This window comes from Vulpes lagopus, chromosome 1 (assembly GCF_018345385.1).
Source record: "Vulpes lagopus strain Blue_001 chromosome 1, ASM1834538v1, whole genome shotgun sequence".
NCBI classification, from domain to species: Eukaryota; Metazoa; Chordata; class Mammalia; order Carnivora; family Canidae; genus Vulpes; species Vulpes lagopus.
The window spans coordinates 146,828,020-146,850,125 of NC_054824.1; the positions used below are offsets into that span (position 1 = coordinate 146,828,020).

The 22,106-nt window shown below is 49.3% G+C and overlaps 1 protein-coding gene across 2 annotated transcripts; it reads right to left on the minus strand.

The window, feature by feature from the left end:
* LBR (lamin B receptor) lies at nucleotides 1-21,354 on the minus strand. 2 transcript variants are annotated; one of them, XM_041764180.1, is made up of 14 exons: nucleotides 21,220-21,354; nucleotides 17,616-17,794; nucleotides 16,074-16,277; nucleotides 13,765-13,845; nucleotides 13,328-13,523; nucleotides 12,149-12,345; nucleotides 10,512-10,566; nucleotides 7,552-7,743; nucleotides 6,862-6,965; nucleotides 5,857-5,982; nucleotides 4,101-4,269; nucleotides 2,589-2,669; nucleotides 2,369-2,491; nucleotides 1-1,942 (listed from the first exon to the last, which is right to left on the minus strand). In XM_041764180.1, exons 2-14 carry the CDS (start codon nucleotides 17,778-17,780, stop codon nucleotides 1,782-1,784), a joined length of 1,854 nt encoding a protein of 617 aa, XP_041620114.1. In that variant the 5' UTR covers nucleotides 17,781-17,794; nucleotides 21,220-21,354; the 3' UTR covers nucleotides 1-1,781. The 2 variants fall into 2 exon arrangements, with proteins under 2 accessions (XP_041620114.1, XP_041620104.1); XM_041764170.1 differs by lacking the exon at nucleotides 21,220-21,354 and adding an exon at nucleotides 18,684-18,821.
* Between the last annotated feature and the right edge of the window lie 752 nt (nucleotides 21,355-22,106).

Sequence of the window (22,106 nt, forward strand, 5' to 3'; positions counted from 1 at the left end):
TGCAAAGGACATCTTTTTTATTTCCAACTTAAAACTTCATCATTACACTTGTCAAACATGTCAAAAAACAAAATGAACCAAAAATCGTAGCTGATATCCAGAAAGACAACTCTATGGTGGTAAGGGCTCTCTTTTCATTACTGGAGACTGAATCCTTCTTCCTCCCCTACAGCTTCCTCAGTCAAGTACAGAATGCGCTGGCATGCTCTTTCCAACACTGAGCAAAGCATAATAAAAAACTCCTGCTTCCATCAGGGTGAAGAAAACACAGACAACTTCCCCCAAAACAAGATTTCAATACCACAGGACGTAGGATGCCAGAGCAAGCCAACTTCGGGATCACACACCTTCCAGTGGCTGAGCAGGACCAGTCGACACATGTAAATGTCGTGTGTGGAAAATGCATCATTAAAAATCCAAACATATACACTCTAGATTCCCCTATATTTAAGATACTGAGAACAATTGAAATATAAAATTTTAGTGAGTTTGCTACTGTTCCATTCTAGGACAATTAATACTGAGACTGTATCAACTAGAATTTAATAGCTAAAGCTACCCTACACACCTCTATTAAAGTAAAATAGAGAAATGATTTTGAACTCTTATTTTTAGATGAACAGACTCCTAACAATAAACACCACCCTCTTTCACAGGGAGTAGCGTTTTGTGACTATAAGGAATGTACAAAATACAGTATGAATAGCATGACCCCAACAGTAGCAAAACCACGGTTTTATTTTTTAAAGTCAAAAACATACAAAAATATTAGCCTGAAATGGCAAGTTTTCAAATACCAATCTGTGTAAAAATGTTTAAATAGTGATGTTACTGCAAAAATATATATTTATTCTATTTTTTTCTATCTGCAACAGTTTATAAAGGCAAACGAACACCTGCAATTGAGGTAGCGAAGCCAAATTCACAAACTTTGAATTAAGAAAATATCCTTCCTATGTTTTAACAGCATCGTTAAATGAATTCTAATTGTTTTGCGATTTTTAATTGACATGTATCACTTTATAAAACTTAATATAAAATACTGCAAATGTTTTTGTTAAAGAGATATTTCGTCCTGACAATTATTTCACATTCAAAATACTGTACAGAAAAATCTGAAGTCACCATATATTACATAAAAAGCTATGTATTTACATTTTCAAATGCAGTTCTGGAAGCTGGGGGTAAGCAAACTGCTCCTGGCGGTCTCCTGCATCAGTGGCTGTGAACGATCCTTCTTTATGGAGGGTGGTTCATGCAGGGCCTCTGTCTGCTTTCCAATCACAGAACTATTCAAAAGGAAAATGGATAAAAATGCTTTTCCAATCACAGAACAATTCAAAAGGAAATGGATAAAAATTGTCTTCTCTGAAGGTAACAAGACAGAAATGTGCTTCAAAAGTTACAGCTGGTTTCATTTCAGTAACACCGACACAATCATAATTTGAAAATTCATCAAACTCACAGACATCTATGGTATTCTTTTCAGTGCAATTACAAGACTTTTGTTTTCAGATTTTTAAGGATTTTTAAGGTGGGATTTTCTTCCCACCAGAAAGCCAATTCTAACACCTTGACATTTTTCCTTATGTTGTTGTGATTTAGTAATAATAATAAACATGGCTACATTAAAAGACCACTTGGCTCCATAGTCCTGACCCGAAAAGAAAAGCAAGATCCTGTCAGTGCAACAATGAAGATTGGTTCTAGAATGTTTCCTAGTTTCTGCAGGTGGAAGCCAGAGCTGCGGGAGCATCCAGAGCTGCGCGGGGCCGGAGTGACTAGTACACGTAGGGGAAGATGCGGTAGGGCACCCGCTGGCAGTACTTCTCCCAGGCCAGGCCGTACTTCTTCCGACAGTGGCGCTCATCACGCGCTTCCCGGTGCACCAGCAGCACGGTGAAGTAGATCACGTAAAAATATGGCAGGACGTGCTTAAAACCTGTGGGTCGCCACCGCAGAGGAATTAGGTATTTTTATGATCCCAACGCAGTATTTTCCCTGCTCTGACCCCCAAATCCTCTCAAAGTGAAGCATGAGACTGCTTCCTTTTTTCCAGTGATGGGGAAAGCACCCCGCCTCCAGCACATGGCAGACGTGGTGTCCGCAGCACAGACTCTCCGGGGGACAGCAAATGCCGCACCCGTCCTCCCCTCTGCCCCAGCCTTCAGGATCTCTGAACCCCAGTCAAAGCTCTAAACTCACTCCCCTAGACTCGGCTTAGAAAGAAAGCTATCAGGCACAAGCTGCAGGTGTGGGAGTTGCTTCCGCCAGGGGCGCTCCCAGATGCTTTCGTTCCAAAGCACCCCCCTGCCCCTGCCCGTCACCCCCACACCACACACACCGTGCCCCCCCACGCAGTGCTCACCACAGGGGAGGGACCACGCCAGGGCCATGATGAGATCACCCAAGTAATTGGGGTGGCGAACAAAGCCCCACCATCCAGAAACTAGAAGATTTTTCCCTGTTGAAGTATGGATGGTTTTTAAATCTAGAGAAAAATAAAAATGTATTTATAATGACCTTTATGCAAATAGAGACATAAAACCTATGTAATGCAGATAACATAAATATAAACCAATGCTTACGTGCAAGCTTCGGATCAGTGGGATTTTTCCGGAATGCGTTTTTCTGAGAATTTGCACATCGGAAGATTACATATCCACAAACTGTAATTTTTATAAAATTTCATGTTAACAATTTAGATATAACCTAATACTTAAACGCATCTCTAATTTCACTCCAATTATTTCTGTGCTCTGAAGAAATTTCCAAAGTACAGAATATTTTGAAAGGTTTTGAATTGTTCTTAAGAAATCAATCTCAATGTCAAAAGAAAAGAACTATCCTGAAATTTCACCATCTACCAGGGGAATGCAAAACCAACCAATACAGTTACATCCACAAATAAAACCGAATACAGACCAGGCTGTAATTACATCAAGACTGGCGTCCCGTAGACTCAAGAATGTGGGGTGTCATCTGATGCTGTAGCACCTACGAGTCGTTAACATGGACGCTGCATGAATCACAAACTACAGCTCGGAGGCAGCACCAGGGTGCCCTGCACATAACACTCGCCGAGTCCCACTGCAAGCCTACAAGCGGACTGCTTTATTTCAGATTTCAAATGTCTTGTGGGCTTTGACATATCGCTGCCTATTAACCACCAGGTAGTCAGGCCTCCACCCGTGCTGAGCCACAGCTGTACCCCCCACTTGCACAGACCACCCTGAGGGACACGCACACATGGTGATACTAAATCTTAATTTTAACTTTAACCAATGCCTTGAATTTCTTCTTCTGTCATGGGTGCTGGTTGGCATAGCAGACCTCGCTACCCTCGAAGCTCACGCTGATTTCCCCACTCTACCTCTGGGGCAGGCATTTAATAAACAGAGTAACAGGGATCCCTGGGTGGCGCAGCGGTTTGGCGCCTGCCTTTGGCCCAGGGCGCGATCCTGGAGACCCCGGATCGAATCCCACATCAGGCTCCCGGTGCATGGAGCCTGCTTCTCCTTCTGCCTGTGTCTCTGCCTCTCTCTCTCTCTCTCTCTGTGACTATCATAAATAAATAAAAAAAAATAAAAAAAATAAATAAATAAACAGAGTAACAGAAGGAAAGCCAAGCTGATGCCGTATGCACCTGCCCATATGGCCCCTCTGCCCTCCTCTTCCCACAATTCCCCACCACCTCACAATTTAGATCAAACACCCTATCCTCTAGTGAGTCCACACCGCCTGGCATTCCCCAAAAAGCCATGCTCTCCACCTTCAGCACCTCACTTGGGCTGTAAATCCCCCCCACTGGTACGCTCACACCACACACGGAGTCAGAGCCCAGGCAGGGCTAGCACACAGGACCAACCTTCCTGCCTTTCAGGTGCCCAGCAGGGAGAGCAAAGGGAAAGCCACCGACGGATGAAGCATCATTCTCTCTGAGAGACCAGAATTTTTCTGTATCACTCACCAATCACAAGCCACTTCAAACCTGAGCTAACTGTGGCCGCATGAAAGGGCGTGTTAGAACAACATGTAGATGCCAGAACACGACAGACTCAGCAACAACGCTCCATACAGACACTGAAGCCGATACTCACGTTTCAGAGCGATGATCAGGGAAGCCATGGGCCAAGACACTGCATTTGGATGGTTGACGAGATAAAAGGCTTGAAAGCTGTAGATAAACGGAACCCACACTAGGTCTCCAAAAGCCAGCATGAATCCAAACCCATCGTGGGTGATGTCCATGGTTGTCAACAATGCTTCCTGTGGGAAAGAGCGGGAAAAGCCATCATTAAAGACCTTCGTGGAATGAAAGCTTCCAGACTTCAGGTTTACAAATAAAGCATGGGTTTCTAGTCAAATTCATACCGAGCTATGGGAGAAGACCCCAACCAAAAGTGTTTGAGGGGGTTCTCGGATGCTGCACCTGCCTACAGCCTCACAGACACTCCCAGGAAAGTGCACTTGTGTTTAATGACTCTTCTCCCTTCCCTCCTGACCCAGCGAGAAGGTGGGTCAGCCTCCAGCCGGCGCCCCACAGCAGCCAGATGCCACAGGAATTCCTTAATTGGAGCCCTTTCCTCCTGAAGGCTGTGGTACTGACAACACACGGCCCACCCCCGCCCCCTGACTGCACCCCTGCACCCCCCCATAAGGACCCGCCTTCCCAGCAGCCGTCACTCCACTCAGTCACTCCACTCAACAGAAGACGTGTCATAAGTTCCAGAACATCAACGTCCAGCACTGCACGTCAGAAAGCAGCTGAGAGGAAAAACTAGAATTACTAATCACTGAAAAGCTACCAGAAAGGAAGTTTTTTAGAAAAGCCTCTGAGGTGATGAAGCAACAGGGAAGCATCGTTTGGCCTCCATGACTCCAACAGCAGGAAGGCCATGTGCCCAGAAGACCAGGTTGCTTTTAGGATCAAGGTTTTCTTTCCAAAGCACATCTCCACAGGCACTCAGAGAGCAGGGCCCAGGGCTGAGCAGGAGGCAGGACTTGAGAGGAACCGTGACCCGGATTCTTGTAACTGAGGCCCACTGGCCACAAACTGCCCCTGCTCTCCCAAAGACAAGGAAGATTCCCAAAAGACCAGCATCAGGCTTTCCAGTGGCTCTGACAGTGCTCTCTGCAGCCAGCCTGGCGCAGGCCAGGGGTGATGCGCTGGTGACCCCACCACAGGGCCTGCAGAAGCCCCTTCAGACACCAGCCACCAACACACCATCACGCAAACTTGCTCTGGGACGAGAGAATGTCAGCTGCCAGTTGTTTTTGCAAACCGAGAGAAAACTCAAGTTGGAACCAGAGGCACAGATTACAAGGACACCAGAAAACTGGTAAAATGAGTCTAAGATGGGCCCAAGGAATACATGATCCTCAAGGAGCAGAAAACACAGATGGCTTCTCAGCATGAAGAAAGCCACATGTAGGAACTTGGCCTGACTTATACTGGTTTCCTCCATTATCATGACTTCTTTCTACCCATTTAGTCACAGCGGTTGTGTTTTGCAACACCAACACTGGGCCCCAGGATGTAAGAACTGGCTGCCTCCTGACAATCCAAAAAGTATTATCCTAATCCAGTGACACTGCATCAAATGAAGGTGGATGGATACATTGATTAAGAAATTGAGACTGATTTATATTAACTGGCCATACCTGCAGAGCCACAATCTACAGATCTTAAGTATCTCACACTAGGGAGCAGCTGACACACATGGAAATTCCCACTTGCATGTGTTGGCTCAAGGCGCCGCGTGGACAGACACCCCATCTGCTCCTCAGCAACAGCCTGAGAGGGGTGCCCCCTCCAACCCCGGGCAGGAGGCCAAGGCTCCTAAAATGAATTACCTCATTCCAGAGAGCGTCCACCACGTACAAGAGCTGGAAACTGTTAACCAAAATCATCGCTAAGGATGGAGCAGCTCGATGCTGTAGCTTCATCTCAGCCAAAAGCATCACCAAGTTCACAACCACCTAAAAGAAAAGGGGCAGGTACCATCTCAAAGTGCCTCCCGAGAGCCTTAGCTACCATGGCAGGAGACAGTCACGGTCACTTCACTGCTGAGAAAGCTGCAGATGCCACCTTACCACGCGGCAACCTGCAGAGCCAAGATGAAGGGGGGAGCCCATGAACCCAGATGTGATGCTCCAGAAAGGACCCGTGGTCACCTCTGCAGTACTCTTGTCAAAAAAGCATCATCACTCATGCAGTCATGAGAAGACAGCAACCCCTACACAGCACAGGCCCAGCACTCTGCAAACGGCAAGGCCACATAAGCCGGGAAAGCCTCCGAGAGGCAAAGCCGGGTCACAACCCCAGGGACCGGGGGTCTGTGGAGCAAGGGCCCGGGATAGAGACAGACCAACAGTGGAAAAACAGGAAACCCAAACACAGTCTGTGGATTTAGCTGATGATACTGTAACGACGGTAATCTGCTGGCCTGCAGGATGCTCACTCGGGGAACCAGTGAGGTGCAGATGCCAATTATTTCCCCCACGGGTCTAAAATTAAGTCAAAATTCATTTTCTTTTCTTTTTAAAGATGAGGAAAATACATTTTTTCATACATGAATTCACATACACAAATAACACATCCCTACATAAACAACTGATATAATCAAAACAAACTCTTAGTTTTTTTATAACCTACAACAAGAGGGTATCTGAACCCCACAGCCCCTATTTACAGGGACAAAATACTCCAAATACAGATCTGCAGAAAGCTATAATTATTCCTAAAAACAAAATTATTCCTAAAAACTTGCAGCTTAACAGAAATTATCTACAGTTTTTTCTAAATGCAAGACGACCATGTAGTCCTGAATAGAAATTTTAAAGAGAAGACATACGTACCCATCCAATCAATCCAGGGCGCAGTTCACAAAAGTATTTGAGATCAAAAGTACCAATTCGAGGATTTAGTTCACGGCCAATGAAGAAGTCGTAGATGGCATTTCCTGGAAAGGGAAAAGTTCTTATCCAAACAATACAGCAGTTGTGAGGCTTACAAAGAGCACTGCTGCATGCCGCCCAGGTCCCAGTCCAGCTGCTCAGGGTCTGGCAGGCAGCTGCGCGGGCGGGCAGGACGGACTGTGAGCTCCGGATGGCAAGAAGATGCATTCCCCTTCCAGAAGCAGCCAGGGCCTTTAGGGCCAGATCTGCTTTTAGGGGACCCGGAGCTTTTTTTAAATGTAGACTCAAAATTTTCTAAAATAAGCAAGCTCATTTTATAAAATGTTTGAATACTTCAGGTCAGAATCAATTTGTAATATCCGTGACTTGTCTTCTTTTTTTTAAGGCTGTTTACCATTTGGGCCTGAAAGGAGACTATCCTAACTTGTGAGGCTGATGATAGTAAAACGTTGGTGACTGTACTCAAGTCACTAAAGTAAGAGGTCTTACCTGTCAAGTGACTAAGAAAAGAAGAGAATTGAATAGGAAAGTAGGAGAAAAATACTCTATATTTTTTCCCTTATTGTGTCTTTTCTTTCCTGTGGGTTCTCCATCCCGCAGGGCTGGAGATGGCAGGGCTGCACTGCTCACCAGAGCTGGCGGGGGCCAGGGCGGCCGGGGGTGCCCATGCAGCCCGCACGGCCAGGTAGGTGCTCAGGGCCATGGCGAAGGTGGCAGCGGCCAGCGCCAGCGGCAAGAAGTGGTGGTACACGTAGTGCAGCTCCACACCCCAGCACAGAGCCGCCCCAAGGGCCACGCAGGTCAACAGGAAGGCGTAGAACCCTTCAAGAAAGGGCAGAAGAGAACCGTTAGCCTGGGTTCCCAGGTCTCTATCCTGAGAAAAGGCTGCAGCATCATCTTTTCAAGGCTCACTTGCATGACTCAGGATCAGCAGCCAAGCAGCGTCCTGAGCCTGACCCTTCAACACGGGTCCCCTAGCTCTCAGTGTTTCAAGTATTTTAACATACTTGAGCTATTCTTTTTTATTAGGAACAGTCATTATGTGCTTTTAATGAAGAGAGAGCTGAAAAGTACATAGAAATTCACTATTAGAAGAGCTGAAAGAGAGCTGAAAAGTACATAGAAATTCAACCTGAGAAGGTTCTCAAAATTCACCTAATCCTAACCCTCAGGCCAAACCATGAACAGAACTATGCCAAACATACCTATAAAGTCTTTGGGCAACCTTAACAGTTAAACAATTGTAATTAGGGGTACCTCGGGGACACACTCAGTTAGGTATCGGACTCTTTGTTTTGGCTCAGGTCATGATCTCAGGGTCATGGGATCGAGCCCCCTGAGAGGTGCCTTGCCCAGTGCAGTCGGCTTGAGATTCTCTCCTTCTGCCCCTCCCTCCACCTCTCTAAAATAAATAAATCTTTTAAAACTAAAATAAATCTTTTTTAAAAATCGTAACTATTTTCACTTGAAAATACCTTATCAGTAATGGTTTCAGAAGATCCTGGTTATATTGTATCCCCCAGAACACAGGTAAGAGGAGAGGCCATCGGGTGGGCCTGTGGGCCCCCAGGGAACCCCTGCCCCCGCCAGTCCCCCTCAGCTCACCGGCCGCCCTGTCTCTGAGCTAAAGCAGCAGTTCCACTTCCAGGAACAAGCACCTACGAGAGCAGTGCTCCAAGTCAGCAAGTTACATTTGGACTAACAATCAAACACAGAAAAGAGGTAGCTATTATTTATGTAAGAATTCTACAGATGAAGCTCTTAAAAAGCAAAAGGGTCAGCTGTGGCTTATAATTTAAATCCACATTCTCCACATACCAGGTTTAGTCCAAAAATTAACTTTTAGGTATTTAAACTTTTTCTTTAACTTTTTACAACATTCATTTAACTCTCATAAGCTTTATGAATATTAAAGACAAAGAACATCAGAAAAAGCAGCTTCAAGCCCTACAGCCCGTAGTATCTAGGGCTCTCCTTGACTCATAAGGGGGAAACCTCCTGAAGAGAAACCTAACGCTGGAACCAGTGAGAGAGAAGGATTGAGCAACTAGTCCACGGCTGCCACCCAGGCACCGTGGCTGGTGGTGAAAGGGGAGTGAAAACACAAGAACCCTTAGGAAAGAAGGAAATCCATGCCAAGGGAGAGCCTCTGACACAAAGATCGACAGGCCCGAAGGCAAAAATAACCCCCTCACCCTCCCTAGCCTGGGCCTACCAAGGGGGAAGAGTGTTAGAGGTTCTGAAGCTGGTTCTCTGATTCTAGCAGCAACAGATGTGGTAAAACTAAATAAAATACCTGACAGTAGTAGCAAGCGAGCATGAAGCAGCCACACGGGTCAGCAGTGAGCAAGTCTCCATATTTTACACACTGGGCACAGGATGCATCTAAAATATCTTTGCCTGACCTTCTAGAACCCAGGATAATAACTTCAGATTGAGTAGGTGCTAGATAAGTCACAGAAAAATGTACCCAGGGTTAGAAAGGTTAAGTGACAGGATTAAAAATAGCCAAGAATTAAATTTATAACATAATTCCCAGGAACGGAAATCTACTCAATCATGCTGAAGTGGAAAATCACAGGGATAGCCATAACATACACCTAGTTCCTAAAAGCAAGTGAGCTGCACTTGATCAAAGTCTTTGCATGGCACGAGGGGACCCCCATCCTCACTCCGCACACCATCCCACCATGGGGGAACCTGAAGGTTCGGACCACACTCGGCCTCACCCACTGGTGCCCAGTCATGGACACCTCCTGCAGGCCAGTCACCATCCCACCACCGAGGGTCCCACGGGGAACAAGACAGGGTCCCCACATCCCCATCCCCAGATGTTGGGAAGGCATCACCAAACAAACAGGAGAAGGGAGACAAATGGTGAGCACAGGGTGATGTAGGGACATGTGGAATCACTCCCCTGGACACCTGAAACTAATATGACACAGTATGTTCACTACACTGGATTCAAGATAAAATTAAGAACTAAAAACATGGGTGCCTGGGAGCTCAGTCGGTGAAGCGTCTGCCTTTGGCTCAGGTCATGATCTCGGGGTCCTGAGATGGGGCCCCACGTCACGCCCCCTGCTCTGGAGGGAGTCTGCTTCTCCCTCTGCCGCTCCCCCACTAGTGTTTTCTCTCTCTCTCAAATAAATATTAAAAAAAAAAAAAACATAAAGTAAAATATAAAAGAGAAAGGGACCCAAGGGCTTCTCTGAATAGAGACGTGACAGGGATGAAGCAGCTCCATCGGGACTTGGGGGACAGCTTTCCAGGCAGAAGCACTGCGGCCACAGCCGAAGGATGGCGTGCTCCAGAATGGGACTTGCCGGGTCTGGCAGTGACCCAGGATGACCCAGGAGGATAAATACACAGACAAGTACAGTTACTTCAGGCAGCAATAAACACCTCTAGGAACATCAAACTCGGTGGCGGCAGAGGCGCCTGAGGGGCTGTCACCACACCGGGCACTGTGGGCTGGGGAGCCAGCGGCCTGTCCCCACTGGCAGCAACCAACTTTGACATGCCAGAGAGCAGAGCGCTCAAGGGCTCTAAGCCATCATCAATTTGAGTGTTTAAAAAAGAAAAATCACCATTCAATCTATACTTGAGTCTTCTTCCATCAGCAAGAGGCATTCCTTCCACAACCTTAAAAGGGGAAAAAAAAAAAGGGTTTTTTAATTTAAAACTTTAAATAGCACCACACTCCACCATCACATCCATCCTGGCCCTAGAAGGAAGACCACCTTTCAGTAGCAAAGGTGGTCACAGGTCCTGAGAGTTTAGTGGCGTGGCCAAACCCCACAGCAGCTGCTCAGGCATGAGGCTGTGGGATGATCCCCACACCCCGCCCCCCAGGTGCCACCGCCAACCATACGCACGGAGAAGCCTCTGTCTTGTCCACCCTGAGCTCCAGAGTCTCCGGGGACTTCCTGCTGCTCCCAAGGCAGGCTACCAGGCTTCCGTCCCACACAGCGGGGGTCCCTGTCCTCAGGCCCATCATTGACCCGTCCTCACAGACTCACCCGCTCTTCCACGCAAACATGCACGCTCACCCTGTCACTCAACCATTCCATGTGCTGCTCCATCTGCTCAGTAGTCACACACGTCACACCCACACAAGCACTTAAGAAACACACGTCTCCCACTGGATGAATTAAAAAGTCCACTATTCAGAAACGGTGTGATTCACTTTGAATACAAAGCACTAACACGGTGTCATTTGTCTTGGGCTAGACCCTCTTCCCTTTCATCGGCTATGAAAGGGGATCCAGGGGAAGGGTCACACCCTGCTGGGATCACAGGTCAGCAGCATCCCGCCTGCTGACTTCAGGTGATCTATGATCCTATCCGGTACCAATCTAACACCACACTGGCCTGTGGTCTATAAATGTGTGAAAATATACACGTACATGTATATATAAAATCTTCAACCATCAAAACTGCTTTTCTTTTTAAATATTATCTAGTTTGAAGTAAGCTTACCTAAGTCAATCTGAATGTGCATTTTTACTGCACGGCTTTACCCTAAAAACGCCTGAGAGTTCACATCCCAAAAATCATCTCTAGAACCAATAAAGTTATGGGGAGACCCTGAAGTATGGAAGGTCTGCAGCCCCAACCTCCTCTATGGGTGCTCGCTGCAGCAGTAACAAGATCCTCTAGTTCACAGACTGTAAACTTGCAGAGCCCTAAGAATAAGATCTTTAAATGAACTACTTATTGCTCAGGGAAGCCCACATTCCTTTAAATATACCTGAGCATTCTAGGGAAAAAAAGAAAGCAACTACACTCAGCAATTTAAGACACCACGTGAGTCTGAAAAGAACTTAAAATGCTCCTCACAACATATTTTTTTTAGAAAGATGAGAATCAGAAACTTACTATATTGAAAAAAAAGAAAGAAAGAAAGAAATAAAAACCAAAGCTACAGACTAATTTAAAATCCTGATCTGGCATCTGAAATAACACTGAGGGGAAGAAGGTCTTTCCTATTTGGTTTGGGAAGTGACGCAGGACCACCCCGCCTCATCGGGGGTTCGTACCATTCAGACTTTCAGAAGCACGAGTGTCACAGCAGACAAGAGCAGTGGCTTCGCAAATGAGGCAGCCCTGCTACTTCCTACCATGGACGGCTTCCGACCTCAAAACTACTGTCAACTTCCTTCTGGAAGCCCCAGGGTGGGTGGGGCGGGGTCCCCACAGCAGGTGCCTCCCAGCAGACACTTACCTTCCCAATTGGCAATATGTAGAACAGAGCCTGAAGGGAAAACCAGAAGAGGTAGACCGCAAACGCTCTGGTGTCCCACAACTTAGACAAAGGTGGCATAGGAGGCGGGAAATTCAGGAGACTGGCCTCCTTCTCTTTGCACAGCAATAGCAACAGGAAGAGGAAGGTGGGCAGGCCAAGCATGATGAGAAACACACCTGCAAACAAGCAGTGACCATTCAAGGCTTGAGGTTCAGTGCAGACTACCTCGTGTTTTCACTGTTTTAAGCCAGAACAGAAGGCTGGCTGACCATCTGCAACCCAGGGCCGCACCATCCCCAAGTCCACCCTGCCCTGCCTGCCCCATGGGTCCTGAGACGGCAGGTCAGCTGAGTCAGTGCCCAACAGCCAAACCCCACCTGGCAAACCAGGCTCTGACACACTTGACATCCAACCACCACAGGAACAAACATGTTGAGATTCCAGCAAACTAAAGATCAGAAAATCTAAAACTTACCAGTCTAATCGTAAAAAAGCACACTTTCTTTCCCAATGTTTCTAGCAATTAGGACCGCATGATGTTCGTGGGACACATGATGCTGGACACCACCATTCACAGCCCAGCTGGCCCACAGTTATAACTTCCAAAATACAAAGCAACAAAGCCAGGCAGAGTTTTGAACCAGTTGTCTAAAAGTATTTTCTTTGACTAGTATTTTCCTTTACATAAAATCTCATCACTTTCAAATTACTACTCTCTTAATAACACTAAGCCTTTGAACACTTCTGATCCTGGATGCTCATGCCAACCTGTCCAGCGGGTTGGGCAGACATGCTGACCCCATCCTGTGACCCAGGGGCTTTGCTGCGGTCAAGCTCTGTCCCCTTGGGCCTGATGAGTCCATCTTCCTGTCCCTACCTGTCCACCACCCTCCCCATACACCTCCCACAACAACCTTCCTTTTATCACTTGTCTACATTTCTTTGTTCAAAACCTATTAATGGGTTGCTGCAAGTTTTAAGTACAGCTACATGGGCCCCCTGTCAACTCCAGGATGTCCTCAAAGATGTTCCCACCCCAGGACTCTGGACCTGCTGCTCCTTCTGACGGGAAGGCTCCTCTCCAGGTTCCACGCCACCAGGCACTGCCCCGCTTCCCCCGCTACACCCCGCTACACCAAGCCCCCCACCCCCACCTACCAGGGACTCCACCAAACTCCAGGCTCTTGGGCTGTGTGCCCAGCACTTCAGAGGTTTTCAGTAATGTAGATCTTTTTGTTGGAACAATGTTTTCTTCCTTAGAATCTATGTCTTTTAATTTGATCTCCTCTCTTCGTGGATGAAGGCTATACTGTGTAGACATGGAACTAATTTCTTCCGACAAATGGAATTTTTCCTAATTAAGAAACATAAAATACTAAACATTTATAGTCAATAGTTATCATTAATGCTGCCACATTCCCTAATTCAGCATCTAAAAATAGCCATTTACTAACAAGAATAAATTTGCTAAATTATAGTCAGTCTCAATTTAAGGACAGAATTTTAGAAAAGATAGTAAGAAAATACTATGGCATACAGTGTGATCCTCGAGGGAAAGTCACACTAACAAAGAGATGAGAAGGGACACCCCATACCTCAGCATTTCTGTGAAGCATGCCATCCCTCTCTGTGCGCTCGGGCTCCCCATTGTATCTGATGCTGTTCCCAAAAGGCTTCTACGTTGAAGAACACAAACCATTGTAAACATAAGAATTGGACCTTATTAAAAAGACCAAGATGGCAAAAATTTGCTATTAGAAATCAAGCAACAAAACAAAGACAGCTTTGATTCTAAAGAATTTCAACATACTTCTGTTAAAAAGGGAAAGGAATAGATTAGAATTTCTCAGTCTCTAAAAGATTGGATTTCACAGCACAGATTTCTACACAAGATCTTTCATCTTTTAAACATAATGAGACTGAGTGTTACGATGTCACTGAGCCATAGCAGGTACTTAGGGAGCGCCACCAGTGACCCACAGACCGCCTGCCTCCTTGCTAGATTCCCACTGCCTGCTTTCTACAGGGCCTCAGCTCCCTCTGCCTGGGTCTCCTTCCTCAAACCTGAATCCTATCAGGCAGTGAAGAGGATTCCTCATCGGACTGAATGGTGCAAATCTGTTAGTTTGCAAAGATTTTCCAGGCAATGCTTGGCTGAAATCTGTCACTTTGCTCCTTTCTCCATCACTGACAATTACAACGCTAACAAGCCAAGAGGAGGAAAGCAAGTTAAAAGTGTCCTTGGGAGGCAGGCTGGCAGAGAGTGGGCCACAGTGAGATGGTATCAGGTTCCAGCTCAGATCAGGGTCAAGCTAAGCAGTGTAAACATTCAACATACACTTAAATCTACCCAAGCGCCAGTGAGTACTCAGCAGCCAACGGAGCCGCATAAACACCACACTCCACTTCCAGCAGCCAGCGTAGAGTCCACAGCAACAAGGTGGCCCATTACCACAGCTGGTCAGCCAGCCCCAAACCATGCGGCTGCAAACTGCCAGGATGCTCATGCAGGGAGGCCAGCAACTGCAAAAGGTCATGCTCAGGCAGCCATGTGACCGTCAAAGCTACATGCAGCACAGGTCCTTCCCACACAACACACCGTCCTCAACTCCAGGGTGGGCATGCAGTGCCCAGGGCGCTGCTGGTGAGGAACATAGCCAGTCTGTGGCTCCTGAGGCACCAGGACTCTAAGAAGGTCACACTGTACACACAGAATGGTCACTACATGCTAAACATGAAGAAATGACAGGGAGTAGCATGCAGCCTGTTCCCTAACCTGAGTCACCTGACTGGCTGTGAGAACCGCTAACATGGAATGTTCGAGCTCACCAGCCATCGTCAAAACACAAGGTAGAGCGCTGAGCTGACAATCTCTGCCAATCAGATTGACAAAAAAAAAAAAATATATATATATATATATATATATGTATATATATATTATTATAAATCTCAGGATGAGAAAATGAAATAGGCATTCACACATCAGTGATGTTGGCATAAACCTTCTTGAAGCAATTTGGCCACAAATCTGCTCTACCATCTGACCTAGCAGTTCCATTCCTAAGAATTCATCTTAAGGAAAATTTCACAACAGTGAAAATTTGGAGAAAAATCTAAATGCCTATCATCGATAAGGAAGCTGATGTTAACAATCAGGTCACATCTGTAAGATTTACAGTATAGCCGAACAAAAACATATAGCAAACCATGTACAAAAATATAACACAGGTTATTCCCAATATTTTAAAATTTAAAAATCTGACTATAAAACAGTATGTACACAAAGCCAGTTTTTTAGGGTTATTAAAAATCTGTGTGTACTTTCCCAGAAAATAGAGAATATTAAGTGAACAAAATAAAAGATCATCTGTATTCAATCCTTTTTCCTCAAAATCATTTCCATCTGGCCTATGTACAATCTAAGATATCCAGTGCAAGGACCTATGGGTTCTGTACATGGACGTCTCTAAGCTTCAACTCAGACAATGATTCCCCTAAAGTTATCGTCTTGGAATAGGGCAAGTGGTCAAGTGTGATGATGTGAAGACACCACAGATATGTTTCCCTATTTTATACACAAACTTCTATAAACTATAAAACTTTTTCAGTTCTACCTACAATATACCTCTATGTCAAATTTAAACACTGCTTTTTTAAAAACCATGATATTAAACAGCACCCTCATAAGAGCATTTTCCCCCCCTGGTATTAAGAGCATTATACTTCTATTCTTCCATTCGTTTATATAATCCTCCAAAGTCATCACCTAGATGCACTGTTTCCTGGGCCCTTTATTCAACTCACTGCAAACAGTGTGAGAAAACAGGACCCCAAAGCAGGAGGCACTTTTGGAGGGAACTCTGAATAAGGGGAAAGGCCCCTCCACCGGCCCAGGACCACGCACCAGCACCAACGGGGTCAGCTTCACTTCAAGCACCTCCTTCCTCATTTCCCTCATGTCGGCCTGGTGCGAAGCGGAGGCAGATCGGCGGGAACTTCTCGGTGGTCGACCCGGGGATCGGGAGCGCGATCTGGACCTACTCCCTCGGCGTCTGGAGGGAGAACTGGAAGTTGAGCCACTTTTCCTTTGTCTGAAGGAAGTTAAAGGCTAGAGAGGGACAAAAAGGCAGAGCTTTAGCATAGGACAGACCCGAATAAGATGAGGGCATAAAGGTGTGGCCAGTACAGACCCCACCACTGCCCTGGGCATTGAGGCCTCCAAGGGCCTGCCGGATAGTGGCCCACCTCCCACAGGACACGTGTGGCCTGTCCACTCCTGACCCTCCTCATGGATGTGCCCAAACAAACCAGCCGTGTGCTTTCCTGAGAGTACATACAGGGAGAACAGCTACCACAGACTGAGTCACACAGAGATGAAGGGACACACAAACAGCATGCAGTAACAAGAAACCCAACCCCCCCCCACCCCCCACCCCCGCCCCGGTACAATCTGAAGGCGCATAAAATCTGCAAGGCTGGATTACTTCATAGCGCTTCACACTGCCCTCTTCTTTCCCACCCGATTCTGTGTGGCCAGGGAGCTAAGAATGGCTTCACATTTTGTAAATGATTGCAAACAAAAGCAAAAGAAACATGAAACTTTGTGACACATGAGAATTACTTGAAATTCTGGTTTCAGTGTTCATAAATAAAGTTTTATTAGAACACAGCCACATCCATTCACTTCCAGACTGCCTGGAGCTGCTCTCACAATGCAGAAACCACAGGGCCCATAACGCCTAAGATATTTACTATCTACCTCTTTGTTCAAAAACTTTGCCAACCCCGGCTAGAGTACTCAAACTGTGGTTCAGGCTGTGGGTTCAAGAACTGTTTCTTACTGATCCACCACAAAAAATGAAATTGAGATTGGACTTTTAGAAATGTTTAGAGCATTTCGACAAAGTAATTTCATGCCTACTGAATCAAAGGATACAAAGTTAGGGCTTTTACTTTGTACATCCTTTTCCATGTGTCTAGTAAGTTATTTTTATGGTATTTTACATAAGCACTTCTACACCATGGATCAGATCATTTAAAGCCCAAGCCCCACTGAGAGACCAAGAAGCTCCAGGCCAGACCTAAATCTAATTGTCACTCTCCTGATTAAATCCTCCGTGATCAGGATGAAGCCCATACCCCTCCAGTTCTGCTCCCATTGAACCCTTGGCTGGTCCTCACCCCCATCCCAAGCTTTTGGCCAGAGTGTGACCTCCATCACCCAGGGCTTCCCCATCTGGCCTCAGTGCCCACACAGGTGTCTCCCTGAGACCCAGTCCCGCCCCACTCCCATGTGCGCCAACACCACCCACCAAACTTCCCTCACCAAGGGCATTTATCCCAGCGCCTCCAAACAGAGCCAGAGGTGACTGCTCTATGCCAACAAGCCCCCCATTGGTTATGTCCCCTTCCTCTGAGCAGACTGGCTGACCACAGGGGCACCAACCTTGATATCATTCTCCTTCAGCTCAAGCTCAGTGCCATCTTTGTACTGTACGGTGTAGAGCTGCGAGTGGCTGTCATGGCTCAGAATTTCCACTTCGTAGTAAAGCGAACTCCCCGGCCACCGACCTCTCACCACCTCGCCATCGGCGAATTTCCTACTCGGCATCTTCAGGACTCAGTCTGGTTGAAAAGAAAAAACAAGGAGTTGCTGCATACGCACTTACATGTGTCTTTTTTCACAGAATAAACCCTAAAACAACTTTCCAACTGGCCAACATTTTTGGACCAGAAACACCTCTGGGCAGGGGTAGGGGGAGAGGGGGACGTCCAACCCCTTTGTCCAAAGGTGAGAATATAGTGTAAAGCTGTTAACTGTTTTTTTTCAAGGACATAAAAATTGGCAGCCGGAAATGGCAAGGGTTGGGATGCACAGAGGCTGTTCTTTCTGCCAGGACATATACCTTCTGGGGTCACTTTACACAGGATGATGTTGCCGTGTCACCTGACAGTGATATGAAAATGCCGCAGGACATAAAGGCACCAGGTGGTTTGCACTCTGCAAAATCTATCACCCAAGTGACCAGACATCTTGCTGTTCAACAAGACACAGTCAACAATTAGGTCCATTTTTTCATTTATAAATTCGCATATGGGGGCGCTTGGCAGGCTCAGATGGTAGAGCGTGCAACTCCTCATCTCTGGGTTGTGAGTTCAAGCCTCACATTGGGCGTAGAGCTTACTTCAAATAAACTCTAATAAGAAACCAACCATCTGGGAAAATCAAGGATATACAATTAACATTACTACAACCCACCAACAAGGAGAAAAATAATTCCAAACTCATAATGAAGAGCAAACTGGGGGTGCTTAAATAAAGTTTTTAAGTCTTACAGCTAAAATACAAATTCTACCAAACAAGTCTGCGGGTACCCGGCCTTCATCCTGGTGCAGCTCTCAGGCCTGCAGCAGACACCCATCCTCATTTTAACATTCTTTTGCCCAGGGCCCCCAGAGCCGCCTTTCCACCACACTGAGAAACCACGCACAATCCGCAGGAATTGCCACTTACAGGGGGCCTGCTGGCCACCCTCCTCCAATATCAACTGGTTGCTGGGCGCTTCCAGCTCTCAGGCTGCACGGTTTCCCCATCCACGGAGTTACAGATTCCCACTTCCACGTGACAACACAGAGTGCCTCCAACTCTCCGCACCGGCAGCTGAACCAGCGGCTGGCCTCATCTAAGCAGCAGACAGTCCTGCAGAGAAATGCTCCCCCAATGACCTTCCTGTCGCCAGCTCAACAACCTGATCGGCCGTCTGGGCACTAAGCATTCCTCCTCACCCTTCTCCTGTCCAGAGCCACCGATTGTACAACACCTGCCGTGTGCCCCCCCCCCCCCCCCCCCCGGCCCCAGAAGCTCTGGAGTTAAGAAAGGACAAAGCTGCATTACCCCACCCCTCCAGGGGGAAACCTTTCATAAGCACATTTCTTCACTGTTAATTGCCTGAGAAAATACTTCACAAACTGCACTTGTTTAGAGATAGTAGGGAGGCTGGGAGATGAAAGCAAACACAGCCACTCAGCCAGTGATTAGAGGGTGTCCATCCATTACCCACCAGTGTAGAAGGGGCCCTGCCCGCACCCACCTGAGATAGCATCATCGTAAGCTAATGAAGGGGTGTGGGCGAGGGTGAGAGGAGCCAGAGGCACTGGGGCTGACTCACACCTAGCTGAGGAGGCACCTGAGGGGCACCTCGCCAGTGGAGGCAGTGGATGCCTGGGGACACAGAGAAGGGGCACAAAAAGGAAGGTGACAACAGCAAACCTTGTCTGTTTCAACATTCAGGTCCGAGAACCTTCAAGTACTAAGAAAGAGGAAGGAAATGTGCCCTCTTCTCTCTTGCCCCTCCTCCTCCCTGGACCCCCTAAAATCAAACCACTGTTACTGGTACTGATTCTCTGATGCTGGTCAACCAGGGTTTAAAGAAGACAACTATGTCTGACTACACGAAGATGCCATTCAAGTTTCAAACAACTCTCCACACATCTGAAATCCAGTCCCTCAGAACTTTTAAAAAGGCTTCGGAACAGATACTGCACCTTTCTGAACACTGATTTATTGGCATCTTTCTATTACTCAAGTAAATATTTTAGGTTAGGGTGCCTGGGTAGCCTTGTGGTTGAGCATCTGCCTTTGGCTCACAGCGTGATCCTGGAGTCCTGGGAGAGTCCTGCATCGGGCTCCCCCTGCAGGGAGCCTGCTTCTCTCTGCCTATGTCTCTGCCTCTCTCTGTGTCTCTCATGAATAAATAAATAAAATCTTAATTAAATAATTAAATGCTTTGGGTTACAGAAATTAAGATACCTGGTGAATATCTGTTAGGTCACTATGCTTAATTTTTTAAAAAGATAACAAAGAACTGGGACTTCACAGTGATGCTTCACATGGTGGCCAAGAAAGAAAACCCAAGCCGGCACCTTCCTTAGGAGACCACTATGGTATCAACAAATACCCCAAAAGATGAAACCACAGCATCACGTGCACCTCCACTTTGCCCAAGATCCTCCCCACATTGTGACAGCAGGGCCACCTTCTAACAGGATCTCCTGCAGGAGTCAACGGGCCAGGTCTGGACACTGGAGCTTCACTGCCATCACACATCCTTCTAATGAGGGGCAGACACAAGGACAAGCTTCTCTTAGAAGGGATGTTTCAGCCAAGGGTGGAAAGAAAAAACGTGTTTACTGAATCCCACGTCCTCAGGCTTGCGGCTGTGAAGCCCCAAGCTTGCTAACTTCTCAGCCCTGGAATCCTCACCCATTTGGGCTCCAGTATGTTACTATTTATCAACACCACAGCCCAGGCCGCGGGGAGACCGACCCAACCCCCTGGGTAACGCAAACACCCCCAGGTGGGGCCCACTGCCCGGAGGCTCACTCTTCTCCCTCCTCCCCAGACAGCTCTCGGGAACCGGCTGGAGCAGCTGCCGCTGCTCTGTCCACCCGCGGCCTCTTCCTGCCCCGCAGCAGAGCCCGTCCCCGCCACCAGCCCTCGGGGGCGCGCGGCGCGGGGGGGGCGCGCGGCGCGGGGCGGGCGCGGCAGGTGCGCGCAGCCGCCGGGGTCCCCGCGCCCCGCCAGGCAGGCAGTCCTTCCGCCGTCGGGCCGTAGAAGGGCCCCGAGACCGTGGGACGGTGTCACGACGACGGCTTGGTAAAAATCCTCAAAACGGTGAAAACACAGGATCGAGCACGCGCAGCCCGCCGCACTACCCGCTGTCGGGGCGTGAGAGCCCCGGGCCCGGGGACGACGAGCGCGGACGCCCGAGCATCCCCGTCCCCGTCCCCGCCCCTCCCCCCCGTCCCCGCCCGGCCCGCCGCGGCCGCACGCAGGCTCCAGGCCCACACCGCCGCCTCCCGCCGACTCCGCCGCCGCGCGCCCAAAATGGAGGGAGGCGCCGGCGATCTCCACCTCCGCTCCACTTCCGCCGCCGCCCGGCCGACCCCCGCCGGGAAAGCCCAGGCCGCGCGTCCCCGCCCCCGCCCCCGCCCCCGCCCCCGCTCCCGGAGGCCGCTCGGCGCTGGGCGGCGGGCGCGGGGACGCTCACCTGCGCCGGGCTCCGGCCGGACGCGAACGGCTCCGGGACAGTCGCCCAGCAGCACCCGCCCGCCGCTCCGCGCGCACGACGCCGCCCGCCCCGCCCCGCCCCGCCCCGCCCGCCCCCGCGCGCCCCCGCGCGCCCCGCCCGCCCCGCCCCCGGAGAGCCCGCCCCGCGCTCCCATTGGCCCCCCGGCCTTTTGAATCGTCCCCGGCGCCGCCCATTGGCCGTGCGCGTGGCGCGGCTGCGGGGGGGCGGGGCAGGCGCGGAGCCGGGCCGTGGGCTCCATCCGCCCGCCGCCCGCCGCCCGCCGTATCGGGGCGGCCCAGGCGCCGCGCCCCCGCCCCGCCCAGCCGTGCCCCGCGCGCTCCGGAGAAAGAGATAATCACCACCTGCCCAGACCTTCAATTCGCCCGGTGCCGAGTCCGGGCCGACTGTCGGGGGCGGCAGGTGCTTCCCGCCAACACGCAGGCTGAGCTCTCCCGACCGCGTGGGGGGCTGCGCCCGGCCCGCCCCGACGGCCCCCCCAGGGCTCCGGCTCCTTTGTCCCGGCGGCGGGACCCGGCCTGGGCCGCGAGCGGGCGGCGGGCGCAGTGACCGGAGCGAGGGCAGGGGTGGGGCAGGAGGCGCAGTGACCGGAGCGAGGGGCAGGGGTGACGCGGGGTCTGGGGTGGGCGGCGGGGGGCGCAGTGACCGGAGCGAGGGCAGGGGTGGGGCGGGGGGCGCAGTGACCGGAGCGACGGCAGGGGTGGGGCGGGGGGCGCAGTGACCGGAGCGACGGCAGGGGTGGGGCGGGGGGCGCAGTGACCGGAGCGAGGGCAGGGGTGAGGCGGGGGGGCGCAGTGACCGGAGCGAGGGGCAGGGGTGACGCGGGGTCTGGGGTGGGCGGCGGGGGG

What these genes read in the sequence shown, in the direction of transcription:
- LBR (XM_041764180.1), bottom strand. Translation starts at nt 17,780, where the DNA reads ATGCCGAGTAGGAAATTCGCCGATGGCGAGGTGGTGAGAGGTCGGTGG. An exon ending in AGCTGACCCCGTTGGTGCTG is followed by an intron (nt 13,846 to 16,073) that starts GTGCGTGGTCCT and finishes TCTTCAACGTAG; the next exon opens with AAGCCTTTTGGGAACAGCAT. An exon ending in TGCTTCACAGAAATGCTGAG is followed by an intron (nt 13,524 to 13,764) that starts GTATGGGGTGTC and finishes TTTCTTAATTAG; the next exon opens with GAAAAATTCCATTTGTCGGA.